General features: G+C 36.6%; 1 protein-coding gene across 19 annotated transcripts in view; it reads right to left on the minus strand.

Moving 5' to 3' along the window:
- Nucleotides 1-18,114, minus strand: part of celf4 (CUGBP, Elav-like family member 4) — a 1,212,964-nt gene that overhangs the window by 234,400 nt on the left and 960,450 nt on the right. For 10 of the 19 annotated variants that reach the window (XM_039759134.1, XM_039759132.1, XM_039759130.1 and 7 more), the window contains exons 5-7: nucleotides 8,097-8,176; nucleotides 3,143-3,286; nucleotides 2,392-2,539 (exon numbers count right to left, since the gene is read on the minus strand). In XM_039759134.1, coding sequence (XP_039615068.1) covers nucleotides 2,392-2,539; nucleotides 3,143-3,286; nucleotides 8,097-8,176 — 372 coding nt within the window. Of the gene's footprint in view, nucleotides 1-2,391; nucleotides 2,540-3,142; nucleotides 3,287-7,774; nucleotides 7,868-8,096; nucleotides 8,177-18,114 lie in introns of all 19 variants that reach the window. The other 9 variants (XM_039759118.1, XM_039759124.1, XM_039759116.1 and 6 more) reach the window with 2 other exon arrangements.

Genomic DNA, 18,114 nt, shown 5'->3' on the forward strand with positions numbered 1-18,114 from the left:
TTTTAAAATATTACTAATTAGATCCTGCTATGTTTTGAAAAAAGTCTGTACGGATCCTCTAGCTGAGTATTTCATTTTTTCCAATTTTCAAATAGTATAACACATCAGTTTCCCACTGACTTAAAAGAGGAGAGTTTGGGTTCTTCCAGTTTATCAGGATAAGTTATATTGTTAATAGTTAAACATGCCAGGACACGGTGCCGCAGTGCTAGCTAGGAGTTTGCTCTCCGTTAACGGATTGTTTCTGTCTTGTGCTGTATTCTTGGTTGTGCTGGCATGACACTGGAAGGATAGATGGATAGAATAATTAAACACATACTACAAAGATATTTCAATGTTCTTTAAAAGTTTTGTAGAATCTCTGTTCTAAGCTTACAGATGGCTTAACGTCTATTACAGAGCTGATTATGTGGCGATTGGGTATTTGGAGAAAGAAAAGCAAGGACAGAAATTGGAGGTTAGTACGTTTGAAAGAGACAGTAATGCTACAATAAAGTATTTCATCGAAGGTTGCACATGGCGCAGCAAGCATCTTGCGTGAGACATGAACAATCACAGCACCACCATGTTCCCATGTTTAATAACATGATTTAACTCCTATCATCATGAAAATGATATCACGTATACATCTCAGTATTTTAATTATTCGGAGAGCTGTAATATCATGAATGTAATGGATTCTGTATCCTGTCGGATGAAGAGAAAGCCCGGAAGAACATAGTTATTCACACACGTATAGCACATAGAAGATCAAATACAAAAAAAAGCATTTAACGTCCTACTTTAGTTACGATGGGATTTGAGAAACTAGTAAATGAAACGATTTTAAGATAAAGTTTATGATGTTCTACTTTAATGACAAAATAAACTATGTGATTAAAGTGGAAATTTCGAGATTAAAGTTGACATTTCGTGCTTTTTTCCCCACTGGGTGCCTATTTTTTTTGTCTGTACCCTAATAAGCTTTCATATGACACTCAGACGGTGGGCTACGACTCTCCTTTTTATGGCAACTTTGATATGTGACTTTTTTATTTCGGGCACCGTGCGACTTTGTGAACTTTGAGCTTTCGAGTTTCTCCGACTCTCTGTCACTCAATCAACTTCCTTTTGTTGATTATACCACTGCTTAAACACAACAAATAGTATGTCTTTTGCTTGCCTCCACTTGGTATTCACTGAAATTCTTATATTTTCCCCCATGCTTTTCCCATTGTCTTTTCACAGAATGCTGAGCTTAAGGGCTATTTATATTGATGTGCATATTCAAAGAGGTAAAATTCTGGGAGGAGTTGGAGTGGGACAGCAGGCACATGCACATGCATTACTTTTCACACTGACCGGGATTTATGTAGCAGAAGAACGTGGAAATTTGCGTATGCACAGATTTATGCATCTGGAATTTTCTGTGTGTACGCACCTTCCCACTTTTGTGCTTACGCCATATTATAGTGTGAGTTCTACGCACGGCGTTATACATGAGGCCCCAGCTGCTTCCGTGTTTGGTTCAAGAGGGCTGCATGAAGTGCAGGTTTTTATTCCATCCCAATGTTTTGATTAGGAGGCAATTACACCTCCTGAAGTAGTTATGGCTGAAGCAACATTTTGTGCTTCATTTCAGTAAACTCGCTTTTTAAGATTTCCAACTATAGGTTGCTTCTTTTGTCTTAAATTGTTACATTCTTATTTTACTTGCTTCTTGTTTTCTTAACCAGCTGTCAGATAACAATAAGGTGCAAATGAGTAAGCAACTAGACGGTCACAATATAAGTTGGTCACTTGAACATCTCTGTGTGTTGATTATAAAGTATCTAAGGAATGATAACTGCTAATCTGCTCCAATTCACAAATTTGGATAATGTTCTTGAATAGGTAATATCTACAATATAAGAATAACCTGACATTTGACAGTGAAAAGAGTTAGAAGCCATAAAACCGGATAACAAGTTCTGTTATCTGTCAGGATCAAGTATTAATTAAGCAGTTGGGCTGGAGCGTATCTCTCTAAAACTGAATATAGGAACCCCTGTTCTACACGGATGTCATATTGGTATCTTTACAACATTCATATAATATTGTATGCCAACCAAAAGTTAATATAATGTTATACTGTATGCTATCTGCAGCACTTCCAGATGGTGTAACTTGTAAACAGTGCTATATATGTCAAAATATAAAGAAATAAAACAACACAGAAATACATTTTTAAAATTAGTTAAAAATGACAAAATATGTTTCTGTGTTTCCAAATTCTTTAATTAAAATACTGGGTAAACAGAAATCTTAACCCAATAGAACTCACATTCCCTTCTAATACTTAAAGCTAGACTTTTCATGTTTTTCGCATTTTCTCAGCACATATTATGCAAGCTTAAAGACAGAGATATGTACCTGAATTGGGAGTAATGGGAGGTCCTGCCAGCCCATTTACATTCAGTGTTGCCATTTGTTGCATCTGCGCTGCAGCAAATGCTGCCATTGGGTTGAGGTACCCGCCTTGTGTCACTGAAGCCATAAGTGCTGCTTGTTGTTGTACCATCTGGAACAAGAGGAGAAAAAAGAACGACAGACAAGCCCAACAAGAAGAATACAGTGCACCTTTCCTTGTGTTTAATGCTAAACAAGCAGTGATTTTTACCTGCCTATTATAAATCCTTGTCCCATTCTTATTTTGTTGGGATCACTAAAATCATTTTGAATCCATCTGATGTATTCAGTCAAATCGATCTTTTTATATACTTTTCATCTTCAGTTAGATGTTTTTATAGTTAGATTCTTTAATCTTTCTGTCAGACTCACAAAGCATTATCTTTCCACCTTTTGTCTATTATTTTCTTTCTCCTTCATTACCTGGGGCTAGCTCAGTTTAATGTTATTTTTATGATCATCTATTTTTTTCTCAGTTTCTTCCTAAAGTTCCTACTTCAGAGTAACTCACTGAGTCAATCACTCATTTACTAACTTTTATAATCACAAGCTATATTCTTTTATCGCTCATTTACTGCATTTACTACACTGCACAGTCATTATTTTCTCTATTATGCCTTTCAACCTCATCTAGTTATGGCATCTTGTGTTACTGTATTTCCCTAGACCGCAACAGGGCTAAGCATTGACCACACACCTTATACTGCATACTTACTGCCTGTGCATAGGCTCCATAAGCTCCAAACTGGATAGCCATGGGATTGAACATGCCCATCTGACCTGCCATTTGCTGCATCCTCCGGATTGTCCTTTCTTTGTCTGTGTCTGCAAACTTCACCACAAGGGAAGATGAGGCACCCTGCAACACAACGAACACAGACATTCACTGCCTGTTTCTGTCAAGACAGGCAAAGTGGACAGAGAAGGGCATATCACTTCAGGAATTCTTTTGATTTCATTCTCAGTCATTGACTCCCTTTATGCAAATCCCATTTTCTCCTGAAATGGCACTATTTAGAGGGTATGGATGAATGATCCTGGTAATCTTCACTTCCAGCACATTCTTAATCAATAGCTATTCTCTTTGTCCCTCCCCACTTTGTTGTCTTTCACTTAAATGGGGCTGCGTGCTTTATTGTGTGGAAAAAATAAACATTCCTATCTTCTTCAATACCTCACTATTTAACAGTTAAGTGCACTGGCTCACTCATACTTCCTTTTTAAGATTATACTTGATGGTAAAACAGTACTGCTTAGGAGTGAAAGATGCAATCCAGATGTGATCAATTGGATATAGTACCTTTAAATGCAAATAATGACATTACAAAATAAAATAGTGGAATAAAATTAAAAAGCATTACTAGGCAGTTGCTGTCACACTTTCTGCAGTTCAGACATACTATAGTGATGAGAGAAGAAATCCAAGAAGTCTTTTACATATACTATCTATTCCTAATAAGCCTAAAGGAACTTCAGATAAATGTCATGATCTATAAACGTCAAGTTATAATCCTCATCTTTATTGGTTTTAACTGCTCAAGCATGTTCTGATTATTGTCCCTGATAGGCAGTCATTGTTGATTTGAATAAAGAAAATGATTATTTTAGAAGAAGAGGATTCATTTTAACACTTCACTGTAGTAGGTCAACCAATGCTAGTTAGAGTTCTGTATCTGTAAGCATTGACCAGTAAGATCAACCTTCTAGGCTTGAACACAAATTTAGTTAGTTTGTTAATCTTTTTGATTATCTCAGCTTTAGGCATGGAGAAGTTTAAAAGAAACTGAAAATTAAATTGCATTTACATTTCAGCTAGCTCCCTAGTCATTCTGCTCCTGTACACATTTTTTGTCTGTAGTTCTGCTGCTTAACATATTTCCTGTTTCCTTTCATATTCATCCACATTTTGCTCATAAATATTTCTATTTCTGAAAAGCTCTGAAAATATTACTTCAAATTTTGAAAAAACGGTGCTGACAGGCTGTAAATAAAATACATTTTCAGAGATCTCTCTGCATGACATTCCCCATTTTGTGAACAAGAGGCAGGGAAACTGTGTGCAGTCACCTCTCCATCGATCCTCCATAATTGCCCTCTTAATTACACTCCACTGATAAATGAATTCTTAAGGCACACTCTTCTCCTCATTATTAACTCCCCTATCATTCTAAAAAGATTTTAGTTCAGTTTCTTAATAAGCTTTTTAAGCCATTTCCAGCTCAGTGGTAAAGTGCTCAAGCTTATCAGAAACAAAGTTTGTCGTTCTGCTCTCTGAGTAGGAAACTTTAGTCATCAACAGTATTAAAACTTATTGGAAACAACCCTGAGAAGTGTCCATTATGTCTATACGTTGATATTACTTTGGCTGTGAAAAACAAACTACTTTAATACTATTCAACAAAGACAATAAATGTACTGCTATTTGAAGTTTACAGTTAAAAATGATGTATTTTAAATGGCTGGATACAGAAAACAAAATAATGAGCAACATCATATTAGAGGTATGGAATGGATTGTTCCTGATCAACTAATCTGATAACCACAGGGAATATAAAATGACCCCATGAATACCTAGCTGTTTGTGTTCTTAATTGCATATTATGAAACAAGATTGGTGGCCATGAAAGAAGAAGCTAACTAGTATCCTCTTTTGTCATAAAGAGAAAAGTGTACCTCTTGTCCAATAAGGTTGCTGACTAGACAATAATCCATGATAGATATTAGGTAGTCTTGCTTTCAACAAAGTGTTTTCTTTTCAGATTCTGTATACTGAGGCATGTTCAACAATAAGCTTTCATTGTAGTTTAACTTCTCGCATGTTTGGGTGAAATAGTCTTGCCACAGGGTGACTAAATAAAAATCTGTGAAGATTTTGAAAATATTTAAAACTTTTTCTGATTCTGTGTTTTTTTCCCTTATTTTATGAAATATAATATCACTTTCAGTATAGCTAGGCTAGTTTTCATCCTATTATGGGACACTAAATTTCTGGGATAATAAATACAAATTTGTACTTAAATGGAGCAGACAGTATTTGATAAGATTTTTCACAACTAGGTGACACACTAATATCTTTAAAAGCATAGGTACTTTTCAGACATTTAGCACAATTCACATCTGAAAACATGATATTCTGAGTAAAGCTCTCAGTGAAATATCAGGGATGAGTCAGAGTGCGTGTTTACATGCAGTCTTACATTATAATGGATCTTGTTAAATCAATATGCAGGTGCTTGTAGTTCTATAATAGGAAAAACCTTGAAAGCTTCATTGTGTAGAGCAGCGTTTCCCAACCTCGGTCCTGGGGACCCACTGTGGCTGCGGGTTTTTGTTCCAACCAGCTTCTGTTTTTAATTGGACTCCTGGGCTAATTAAATGACGTGTTATTTCCCAAGTTCTGTGTTTTGGGAACAATATAGAAATTAGAAAACTAAGTTTGTATTTATATGTATTAAAATGTACCAAGCAGTTATATGGGAATAATGTATTTTTTTCTTTTTAAAAAGATTTTCATCTTGATTTTACTTGATCTACTTTTCTAGGTGTTCTAATTGTTTAATTAATCTATTATTTACTAATTAGTGGGTCTGATGCTAAAGTAGTTGCAGCCTTTGATTATTCAGTGTTTTGCCAGCGTGTCTGCTCTGCTCATTTTTAATTGTCATTGATAAGATACAACGAAGGGGAAAAACTGCACAGAGAAAGGGCAAAACATAATGAAATCAACAAAAGAGAGTTAAGCATTTAAATCTTTAGAAAAAGCAGAAATATTTCTAAATGTCTTATACAGTAAATGTAAAAATTCATGCTGCTGTGCTTTTCTGACTGTAGAATAAAAGAAAAATAATACCAGCTAATTAAATGAGATCAGTGCTATCAGGTGTTTTCACTGATTAGGAATCTGGTTGGAACAAAAACCTGCAGCTACAGTGTACCCCCAAGACCGAGGTTAGGAAACACTAGTGTAGATGACAGAAAGTATGGGTCTGTGATATATTAATATGGCATCAAAGGGCCTGTTTCGAAGATAACATACAAATGTTGAGGCAGTGCTTAAGCAGGATTGCCCCAGCTGCGTAAAGACTCTGGCAGTTGTTTAGCATTGTTTCCTGATATGTACACCTGAAGAGCTAACAGAAGAAGACTTTGGGCTGCCATTAATACAAATTAGTATACATTGGAGACAAAATGCTAAATGCTGCCTCTCAAACCTAGTTTTCTGGTTTCAAATCACATGCTCATCTATTGTCCATGTAGAGTTTGCATGTTGTGCTCCTCCCACATCCACAAAGACACCTATGATAGAGTGACTAACGATTCTGTGTGTCTGAGAGGGTCAAATGATCTACAGGCACCCTGCTATGGACTGATTTTTGGCTTATGTACTACATATCTGTGAACTGAATTAGGCAGATCAAAAATTGCCTTATTGTGTTAAATTGCTACAGTCCATTTTGACATAGCATATGTTGGAAAAATGTTCTTGATGTAATGATCTGCCACCCTGGATGTTGTAAAAACATCAGGCTTCTACTACAACTGAAACTTTACATTATTAGTGATGACTCTAACCAGTGACATGTTACTGTTGATGTGACAGGGTGATGTTATTTAAAGGGGAGCTTTTTATGTGTGAGTAATGCTCTCCTGTTGACAGAGAATGCTTTGAATATGGATTCAAAAAGGCAAATTGTTTCAGTAAAAACCCATGCATTGGTGAGATACCATTGTTTTTCTGTCCATGCAGTTATTGCTATTTTTTATCATTTGCAAGTTGGGTGGAATATGGGTGGTCTGCGTAACTTTTATGCTCCTCCTTGCTTTTTTTAACAAATAGTTTATGTCTAAAATGATGACCTACTTACAACAAACTTCCAAGAGAACTGACTGCAGCATTTACATGACCAATTTGAGAACACAGGTGTAACACATTAAAAACAAAAAATCAACATCAGACTTATTCAGAACTACTTATCTTAGACATTAGTTAAAGAGTCTGACTGAATGGAAACCTTTCATCTGTCATTGATGTGCTGCACCTTACTGGTTATTTCACTTTGAAAGTGCTTAAAATAGCTCTTCTGAGCAGTGATACTTAATCAAATTCACATTTACAAGGTGAGGTCTCCATTTAGTATACATTTATAAATACACAGATACATATCCAGGCACATTTATAAGGTGGTAATTCAGAAAATGTAAACAAAAAAAGGTAAACAAAACAGTAATTAAAAAACAAAATAAAGCAAAGAAATATCAAACATATAATGAAGAACTGAATAGTGTGTGGTGAGTGCACTGAAGGGGACCTGCAAAAGTGCTGGCAAAGCATTATGATCCTCAATACCTTGTAATAGCCATCTTGTACATATGAGTATCTCATGTACGGATGCCATTGCCATGCCACTGGAAAAGAGACTACGTTGGCAGTGGAGATATCCTGGATAAATTAAATAAATAAAAAAAGTGAAAATAAATACATGCATACAAAAATAATGAAACAAAGAAATGTTTGAAAGAGATGACTAGATAAACAGCACGCAGCCTCCATCCCCAATTTAGTTACAGTATTTTTTTATATTTCCATTGGCCACATAAAATGTGTGCTGCCTGTGCCCCAGTACAGTGCACCGCCCTTTCCCTCCATCTCTTGACAGATGTTTACTTACTGGCATGGTCTGGCTGCCATGGAGAGCACTGATGGCAGCTTGAGCCTCTGCATGTGACGAGTATTTCACAAATGCACAGCCTGTTATTGGAGAAAGGAAGAACAGAAGCTGTCATAATATTTTCAATTGGTTTCACATTATACTATATTACTCACTTTGATAGCACTCAACCCTCGTTGGTTCCAGGCTCCAGCTCCCTGTAAACCTAAACTTGATTAAATGGTCAGTGAGTCAAGGGATAGATGGATCTAATGATTAATTAACGGATTTATCATCACAAAATATTGGATCATATATGTAAACAGTAAAAATAATTTGTAAATTAGAGATCTATAGAATATGCTAAAAAGTCAGCAAAGTTGAACACAGGAAAAAAGAAACGTAAGTAGTAAGTAAGGTACCCCAGGAAGAGCAACACCTATGTCAGGGGTGTCCAACTCCAGTCCTGGAGGACCGCAGTGGCTGCAGGTTTTCATTTTAACCATCTTCTTAATTAATGACCACTTTTTGCTGCTGATTAACTTCTTTCGTCTTAACTTTAATTGACTTGCTTGACTCAGACACCTGAATTGTTTCTTTTTTCCTTAATTAGCAGCCAAACAATAACGACATAAAATGAGTCAAAACAGGACGCTAAACTGCGTCCATCACACAACATCTGTAAATAAAGAAAAGTGAAAGTCTCAGTAAGGTTGATGTGATCAGGTCACCAAAACATCTTGGCGGTGTTCTTAGAAAAAAATAGAAAATCAACATTTTTGGAAATGTCTGCTGTGGCAGAGTAAGAGCAGCAACAAGCCATTGAATTGAAAAATGGGTTTAATTAACAACACATGTCTGCTTCTAATTAAGAAACTAATTGGAGTGAAATTGATTGGAGTTTGCTGCTCCGATTTAGCTAATTATCTGTTGGCTCACTTCACATCTCATTTCTGTTTTGCTGCCATTTAATGAAGAAAAGAATCAATTCAGAAGACTGGATTTTTAAAAACAGTGCTATTAAAATGAAGGGAAAAGGAATTAATTAGCAGTAAAAACTGGTCACTGAGTAGGAAAAGGGTTAGAAAGAAAACTGCAGCCACTACGGCCCTCCAGGACTGGAGCTGGTCACCCCTGACCTAAGTGAAATGGCTTTTCCTTAGGGATCACTCTAGAAAATTCAGGCTGTCGCCCCCAGTGATCATGCACTAATTTCAACTCAGACTCGGAATAAAGAAAAAACAAATAAGTCACTGAAAAGAGTGATTGATACAGAGTGTGTATGTTATCTATACTAATAAAAGGCAAAGCCCTCACTGACTGACTGACTGACTGAGTCACTCGCTCACTCATTCACTCACTCACTCATCACTAATTCTCCAACTTCCCGTGTAGGTAGAAGGCTGAAATTTGGCAGGCTCATTCCTTACAGCTTACTTACAAAAGTTAAGCAGGTTTCATTTCGAAATTCTACGCGTAACAGTCACAACTGGAACCTACTTGCGTACATATATACAGCCATAGCCTGCAGCTCGGTCGCCGTGTGAGGCGGTTGCGTCCCCCATCATCACACCTCCCGTAATTGAGTGCCTGCCCATATAAGGCCGTCTGTCAGCAGCAATCCAATAGACACGCTACCGCTAAATATTTGTGGGTGAAGGACTGTGCTTATGCAAACGAAGATGAGATGGTCAGGGATAGACTAGTGTTTGGCACAAACTCAGCAAAAGTGCGAGAAAAACTTTTTGACGTTCATAGACACGCTGCCTCTAAATATTCGCAGGCAAATCCACAACTTAATACTGGGAATGCTTGTTGAACATCTTAGATTCGCGAGTACCGATTTGGGTAGTGATGAATGAAACATGTTATCTTCACAACGGTTGATAACAAAGATGAGATGGTCAGGGATAGACTAGACAAACAAGGAATGTAACTTGAACACAACACATCCTCCAAATACGAACCTGATTGAAACAAATAATGAAAATCAAATCTTTGATGACAGCAACACTCATAACAGTCACAAAACAATTACATTGATAATCATGTTATGTTATTTTTAAAATGTTTCCTTTTCTTTTTCATAACTTCTTTAACATACTACTTCTCCGTTGCGAAGTGCGGGTATTTTGCTAGTACATTATATAACCAGAATCCTTTCATAGAATGATGATAGAAGAAGCCCAGTTACACACCAAGCCACCAAGCTCAGAAGTTTTACACATTTTACATTCATCAATAGAGGCCTATTGTGGCAATCAGTATATATTCAAACTAATGTTTCATTGGAGAAGACTAATTGCTAAACCAAATATACAACTATGATTCCACACACACAAAAAAACTCTTTGAACAGAAAGTTCATATCAGGAGCACAGTATTCACAGACAATCAGTAGAGTCAAAACGAGTCCAGATTCCAATATCGTTTCTGATATATTCAGTGATGCACTTGGGTTCAACAACAATAATACTACCTGTGTTGCAGGTCTTTCAAATGCCAGAAATCCTATTCCAGGTGACTCAGCCACAAGTGATCAGCTCACTAATAGGATAAATATTGAATTGATTTATGACTTCATTTAGCAGGTTGTATTGGATGTTTTTGACCTGTTTTGAGTTTTGGTTTTTTAATGACTCTTTTTTCTTAGGAGATTGTATTCTTTTAATGTGGGTTGTCAGATTCTATAATGCTGTGACAGCCACTGTAATTTTCTTTGAATTGGCTGCTAACATCAATTAAGAGAAACCCATCAAATCAACAATAGGCTCAGCTATTCAATGCACTCTCAACCTATTGGAGGCAATAGCAAAGGATAAAAGGAAGACAAAACTTATGGCCATTATGAACAATGCTGTATATCCTCTCTTTGATGCACTACCATTAAGTAGTTTTAGCCAAAAAATTTTCAGCAGAAGAGTGTCAAGAATGCTACTGGGGCTCATTCATCACCACAACAATTTTTTCATAGATGCATCCTGCCCTGGTTAGGGCTATACAGTTTCTGGAGTTACTCACTACAATCTGAGGTGACAAGCATCATGTGATCAGATTACACTATAGTATTTCATGACATTTGTTCTGCCCCCAGGGGAACATGGAGATGCCATAGAGGCTATTTTGTAATTTGGACTATACCACTATTTTGGTGTGCCGCTGAAACATACAAACAACTGCCAAATCAGCCTTATCTATGCAGATTAGTGTGGTAGCCATAGATTATCCATAACAAAAATCATATCTGAACAAATGTTACTCAAAATTTAATCTGTACATAAAGTGCTGAACATTAACTGCGACAGTGATCTGTCCAAGATGGATTGACAGTCACCTGGATAAACTTGGAAGACTTGTAGTAAGGGTACATAGGGAATGGCTAGTGTCTGATGTTTTAGAATGTGTTCAACTCTCAACCCTAGAAGAACGTTCCTTGCATCTGAGCAGAGGTCAATTTCATGGAGTCTGAATGGAGCTTGCTCACTATATTAGATAGATAGATAGATAGATAGATAGATAGATAGATAGATAGATAGATAGATAGATAGATAGATAGATAGATAGATAGATACTTTATTAATCCCAATGGGAAACTCACATTATTAGGAGAGGAAGCTGCTGCAAGACTTAGGTTTTTATGGTTATAGTATTAGTACAGTTAAGTACCTTGCTTTAGTTCAGAGTGATAGCTATTTGTAAGGTTTGCAATCAGTATCTCCAGTCAGTGAACTGGTTTCAGTTAATGTCTGTATTTGATTGACCAAATACAGTTCTGGATTTATTTTCATTTTTGATTTAGTTTTTAAAAAGAGAATGACATCATTTGGCAAACTGATCCAGGCATCTTTAAATCCTTTGTATAAGGAAATAATACATAGCATTTGTGCAAAATGTACCCTTGACTAACTTCTATCTATATTATCCTTTTTTATTCATATTTCATTAAAGGATTTGAAAGTTACAGCTAGAATCCATACTCCTTACCTCTTTTATAACTCTCTAAAGAAACACTTGTGTCACCTCCTAGTCTCTGAATACTGAAGCTGAAATGGTTAAACTCTTTCAGAACCTCTCTAGAACTTATATGAGGACAGTTTAAGTCTCTTAGAGGTCACACATCTTTCAAATACATTAGATTTTCTAGCGGCAGACTCTTCCATTGTGTAATATTGTTTAATATGTTTACTCCCTACATGTAAAACATTGATTTACATTAAATTGAATTATGAATTAGAATATGAAGTAAGTCCTTCTCATTCCTAAGAGGTTTTGCTTATTCCTGTGAATCTGCTATTCCACCCACTTTGGTTTGATCTGCAAATTAGATTTTTTTTTTAAATTTGGATTATTAAGCAAATACTTAGTGATTAATTCTTTTTTTCTTCCTAGAAGGATTTTTTAACAGGATCTCTTTAAATAAGTAAATAAATAAATAGATAGATAAGTAAATACATATACACAGACACTTTGGTCTTAACACACAACAGAATGACTGTAAGGCAAGAAAATTAAAATTAAAAAAAAGTTTTAACTTGGCTGTCACTGTCAAAGTAAAGCATTATGCAGACATATTACTGTCAATCACACTTCTGATGAATAGGTTGTTGGCTGAAAGTACTCAGTGTTAGTGTGTTAGACAGAGGATGTGCAGCATTGTTCATAATGACACTCAGTTTTGTTTTAATCCTCTCTTTTCCTACTATTACTAGGTGTTAGAGTGCATCCTATAACTCAGCTTGGTTGTTGATTCAGTGGGCCTCTATTGAAGTGAAGTAACCAGCCCAGCACTCCACAGAGCAGACAACCACACTGTTAATCACAGAGTTATAGAACAGGTGAAGGATAACACCACCTTACATTAAAGGAGTGCAGTATACTAAGATAAAAGAGCCTGCTCTGCCCTTTTTTATATAGTTCCTTAGTGTTTCAAGGCCAGCTTAACCTGCCATTGATGTGGACCCCCAATTACTTGTAGGAATGGACCACTTCTACATCCACTCCTTGAATAGTGACCAGACATAGACACTCTCTGTTGTGGCAAAAGTCAATAATTAGTTCCTTGGTTTTGCTGTTATTAAGATACAAACAATTATTTCTGCACTAAGAAAAAACCTATGCTCTGCCTCATTCCCCTTATCAATACACCCTATAAGTGCAGAATCATCTGAGAACTTCTGCAAGTGACATGACCTGGTGATATATTTATAGTCAGAGGTGTACAGAAAACAAAAGAAAAGAAAAGTGAAGAGAAAGGAGAAGAAGGCAGGACTGCTCCTTGTGGTGCTACAGTGTTGCTAACATCTGTATCAGGAGCATAGGTCTTGAGTCTCACAAACTGCAGTCTGCCTGAAAGATAGTCTGTTAAGCAGGATACCATAGGCTCATCTATCATCTGCATATCTCTAAGTTTACCCCTTAATAGGGATGGCAGGGTGATACTGAAGGTGCTGGAGAAGTCAAAACACTTATTCCTCACAGTGCTGCCAGCTTTGTCCAAGTGAGAAATGCCTTATGGAGCTGAAAGATAACTACATCCTACACTCCAATCTTTGTTTGATTGGCAAACTGCAATGGGTCCATGTGGTCTACCATAATAGGACTCATATAGTTCATGACCAGTCTCTCAAAGGTTTTCATGATGTGAAACATAAGTGCCACTGGTCTGTAGTCATTAGGTCAAGAGATGCCTGCCTTCATCAGAACAGGAACAATGCAATATGTGTTCCACAACAGTTTCATTTTCTGAAGTCTTATGGACAGACTGAACAGGTGACAGAGGAAAAATAATAATAATACATTTTATTTATATAGCACCTTTCCATTCTCAAAGTTAGTCCATAAAGTTAGTCAGCACAGGTCTTAAGAACTCGAGGACTGACTCCATCTGGTCCTGCAGCTTTAACTATGTGTAGCTTTCTCAGTTGTCTCTTTACTTGGTCTTCAATTACAAACAGTCGATAGTGATGGTCAAAGGTGGACTTGTCACTAGCCATTCCAGTTGACATGGAAGGACTTGTTGATGCAGTAGGGATGGTGTGGGGAGACTGGTCATTTGAAGAAGGTGACAGTGGGAGGGAAAATCTGTTAAAAAATTGGTTCAGGGCATTAGCTTTGTCCACATCTCCTACTAGCACCTGAACCCTGGGTTGCTAGAGTCAATATATATTCTTCTAAATTCTAGCAATTCTCCCATCTCAAAACAGACATTGCTATGTTATTAGCCTTCTCATAGATTAAAAGAACAATAAAAGTAATTCTAGAATTTAGTGCTTTTAGTCATTTGAATTTCTAAATAATTTATTTCTTCTTTGTTTCTCATTAAACTTCACCTGCACATTGACTATTTTTTATTGATAAACTAATGAATCTCTCATACATTATAAGCAGCATTCTTTTGGTACTTGTAATTTCCCTTTTGACTGTTGCTCTCATGTACATAAGCTCTTTGGCTGCTGTTCCTATTATTTATGTTGCATGTGTACAAGGCTGTGTTCAGTAACTTCTTTAAAAACCTCCTTACTATTAGGTCTATCAATTGAGTAAATAAATAATACTAGAATGTTTCAGAGTTTAAATATATGTACTCAAAATATGCATTACACTCTCCATTAATAATACAGTTTTAATTAATTTATGGGGTACATGCATCCAGCAAGAAGTCTATTAACATGCGATTTTTGTAATAAATAAAAATTTGAAACATTCTTTTGAACTGACAACTAATGTTAAAAAAAATAAAAAAATACCCATTTGAGTGTTTAGAGATTATACAACAATCTTTATTTGAATGTTTAAATCATAACTCAGACACACACATTTGAAAATGAAAAGGATTTGACAAAACATTACCTGCTTCGTTGACTGCAATAGTAGCTAATAAGATTAAAACAGAAAGAGAATGTCCCTAGAAGTTAGATGTAAATAACAGAGGAAGATCTGATAAATTCTACAATGTTATACAGGTACAGTGCTCTGAAGAGTGATGAAACACTACTTGTAGGCATTCAGGACTTTCAATGTATTTTCAAGTATTCCAACTGTAATACACGTTTGAATACATCTGAATATGGCTGTAAATGTGACAGCTCTACTTACTATAAGCTTAAAAGGATCTTTTTGGAATACATTTAAATTGAAATTAGAAGTTCCATTTCCAGTTCCATTTCTTGTGCTCCAATATTTCTTTCATTTAAATTTGAGTAAATAAAAGGTGTCTATTTCTATAACATTCTCCACTAAACTTTGCATTTTTGATGTTATTAAGAATTTGGCTATTAACACTAGTCTGCAAGATGAGGCTCTATAAACCACTTGCAGTGTCAAACTTGGCATATTTTGTTCAACCAAAATATCCTCAATATGATGTATTTTATCTCTATACTGAAGCAACCCTATATTTGAATTATCACTCTAGTAAACTCTAGTAGAGGCCTTGAGCACTTTTCCAAATAATGTGCACCTGTTTATAATGATACTGTATCTCCATTTTAAGGTTTGTGTTTTAGAAATACTGTACATACACTCATTTTTTCATGTTTTATTTTTAATACATTTTAAAACAGATATATAATAGCTTATTCTTTTCCAGTTAGTACATGAATATTATATATCATGTATTAGAGAACACTACTCCTGCATAATTGCACACTGATGATGTATTTTTACAGCTACCATTACTGTAGCCCAGTTCCAATTGCTTAGATAAGCAGTCAGTGCACTGCTGATTTTTACACTAGTTGCATTAAGAAATGTTCTGAAAGAAAACAGTTGTGTGCTTCTTTCTCTCTTTCTTTCCTAGGTGACGAAGCGGAAGTAGAAGCAGACAATGGCCGACAGTGAGATGAATTGCGTTGCCGTTGTCGTCGAAGAACTCCAGGCACTCGACAAACAGATTCAGAAACTCCTGTCCAGACGAAGGTACCCCAGAGACTTGAAGACTCGGCTGCTGGACAAACCACACCCAACAACTGAAGTCGGCATAACATCAACCCCACCTCGTGCCGCTCAAGTCCAAGGGCAAGTAAGCTTCACCCCCGCGCCTCGTAGGAGCAACGACAACGCTGATGAAGACCTCAACGGGTTTCAGCTTTGCAGGCAGGGGTTCAAGGCTAGAACACCTCCATCGGCACAGGCGAGCATTCAAATCCAGAACCGATTTGACCCTCTCCACGTCCCCAGTCTGCCTTCAACCCCGGGTGATGTAATCGTGGTAGGTGATTCGATTGTACGAAACCTGAATATCACGTGCCCTAATCGAAAATCCTTTGTTTCTTGTTTTCCGGCGCTCGAGTTCGAGATGTGATGAGGCGCCGACCTTCTACCAGAAGCACAAGAGGGCAATTGGATCCATCATTCTACGCGGGTAAACGACATAAGGCACCGAGAGTCGGAGGTTCTCAAGGCTGACTTTGCAGCACTAGTTGAAGACACGAAGGAGAGGACCCCATCCGCAAAAATCTTCATCTCGGGTCCACTACCTCTCGTCAGACGATCGAATGAATACTAAAGTCGTCTGCTGGGTTTAAACAACTTGGTGAGAGGCTTCTGCGAAAATCAAGACATCAGGTTTATAGACAACTGGGATCTTTTTTGGGAAAGGCAGCGCTTCTTCAAGCGGGATGGACTGCATCCGAATAGATTTGGCGCCCGGGTCCTCTCCGAAAACATTGCTAAGGTAATTAGTCTATCTTGACTGTCTATGTCTACTTTTAACCGCTTACGTAATGCTACTGCTTTGATAGGACATAATGACTTAACAGAGTCTTCCGTTAAAGTGCACAACATTCATAATCTAATAACAAATCTTAATGCACGTAAAAAATCTAGGCAGTGCGGCATAAACACCAATAATTTAATTGAAATTACTACTTCAGATCAACACTGCATTAAGACTATAAAAATGGATTGTAGATTACATAAAAAGTACACACAGAGCGGCGTTAACAAAAATAAATTAATTTTTGTTCCGATTACCAATAACACGCATAAAATTCAACTCTGCCCTTCAGAAACATTAAATATGGCACTATTAAATGTTAGAGCTTTAACTAACAAGACATTTTTTATAAACGATCTTATTAGTGATAGAAAGATTGATTTTATTGCACTAAATGAAACATGGCTTAACTCAAATGGCGCGGCTGTTTTAATCGAATCTGCGCCTCCGGATTACAGTTTTACTCGTGCAGACCGCCAGGGGAAAAAGGGAGGCGGATTGGCAAACATTTACTCGAGCCGATTAAAATGTAAAGATGTTAGTTTTGGTAAATTTAAGTCCTTTGAGTAGCTTGCCATTGTTATTCATGGAGATTCTCACGTTCTAGTATTATCCGTGTATAGACCTCCTAAATATAACGTGTCTTTCCTTGAGGAATTCTCTGACTTAATGTCAATTTTAGTTACAAGCTATGACGCACTCTTAATAGTCGGACGTTAGACTTAGTGATTGCTAAAGGACTTAAAGTCGATTTAAAGCATGTCATTGATATTGGTCTATCAGACCATTTCCTTCTACTATTTAATATTGAAATAAAGATAGAAAACACTCATGAGAAGCATTTTGTTAAAAAACGCTTCTTTGACTCATCAGCAGCTTTAAAGCTTACAACTATTCTAAGCAATCAGTCCGTTTATAGTGCCAACTATAATAGCGAGGATAATGTAAATAGTAAAGTGGAAAACTTTAATTCTAAAGTAAGAACTGCTGTTGACATAGTTGCACCTGAAAAGACAGTTAAAAAATCTTCTAGTATTGTTATTCCATGGAAGACCCAAAGAGTGTCTGATTTAAAAAGAACATGTCGTAGAGCTGAGCGTAAATGGAGGAAAACTAAACTAACTATCCATTATGAGATATTGAAGGTTAAAATAACAGAATACAATAACAGTCCGTCTTGAGAGGCGCTGCTATTTCTCTAATATTATAAATAACAATGCTAGTAATCCCAGAGTCTTATTTTCAACAATTGATCGTCTGTTAAACCCAGGTAACACAAAGGAATGCCCCCAGAATACTTCCAGTGAAACCTGTGAGAACATT

The sequence above is a fragment of the Polypterus senegalus genome, chromosome 7 (assembly GCF_016835505.1).
Source record: "Polypterus senegalus isolate Bchr_013 chromosome 7, ASM1683550v1, whole genome shotgun sequence".
NCBI classification, from domain to species: Eukaryota; Metazoa; Chordata; class Cladistia; order Polypteriformes; family Polypteridae; genus Polypterus; species Polypterus senegalus.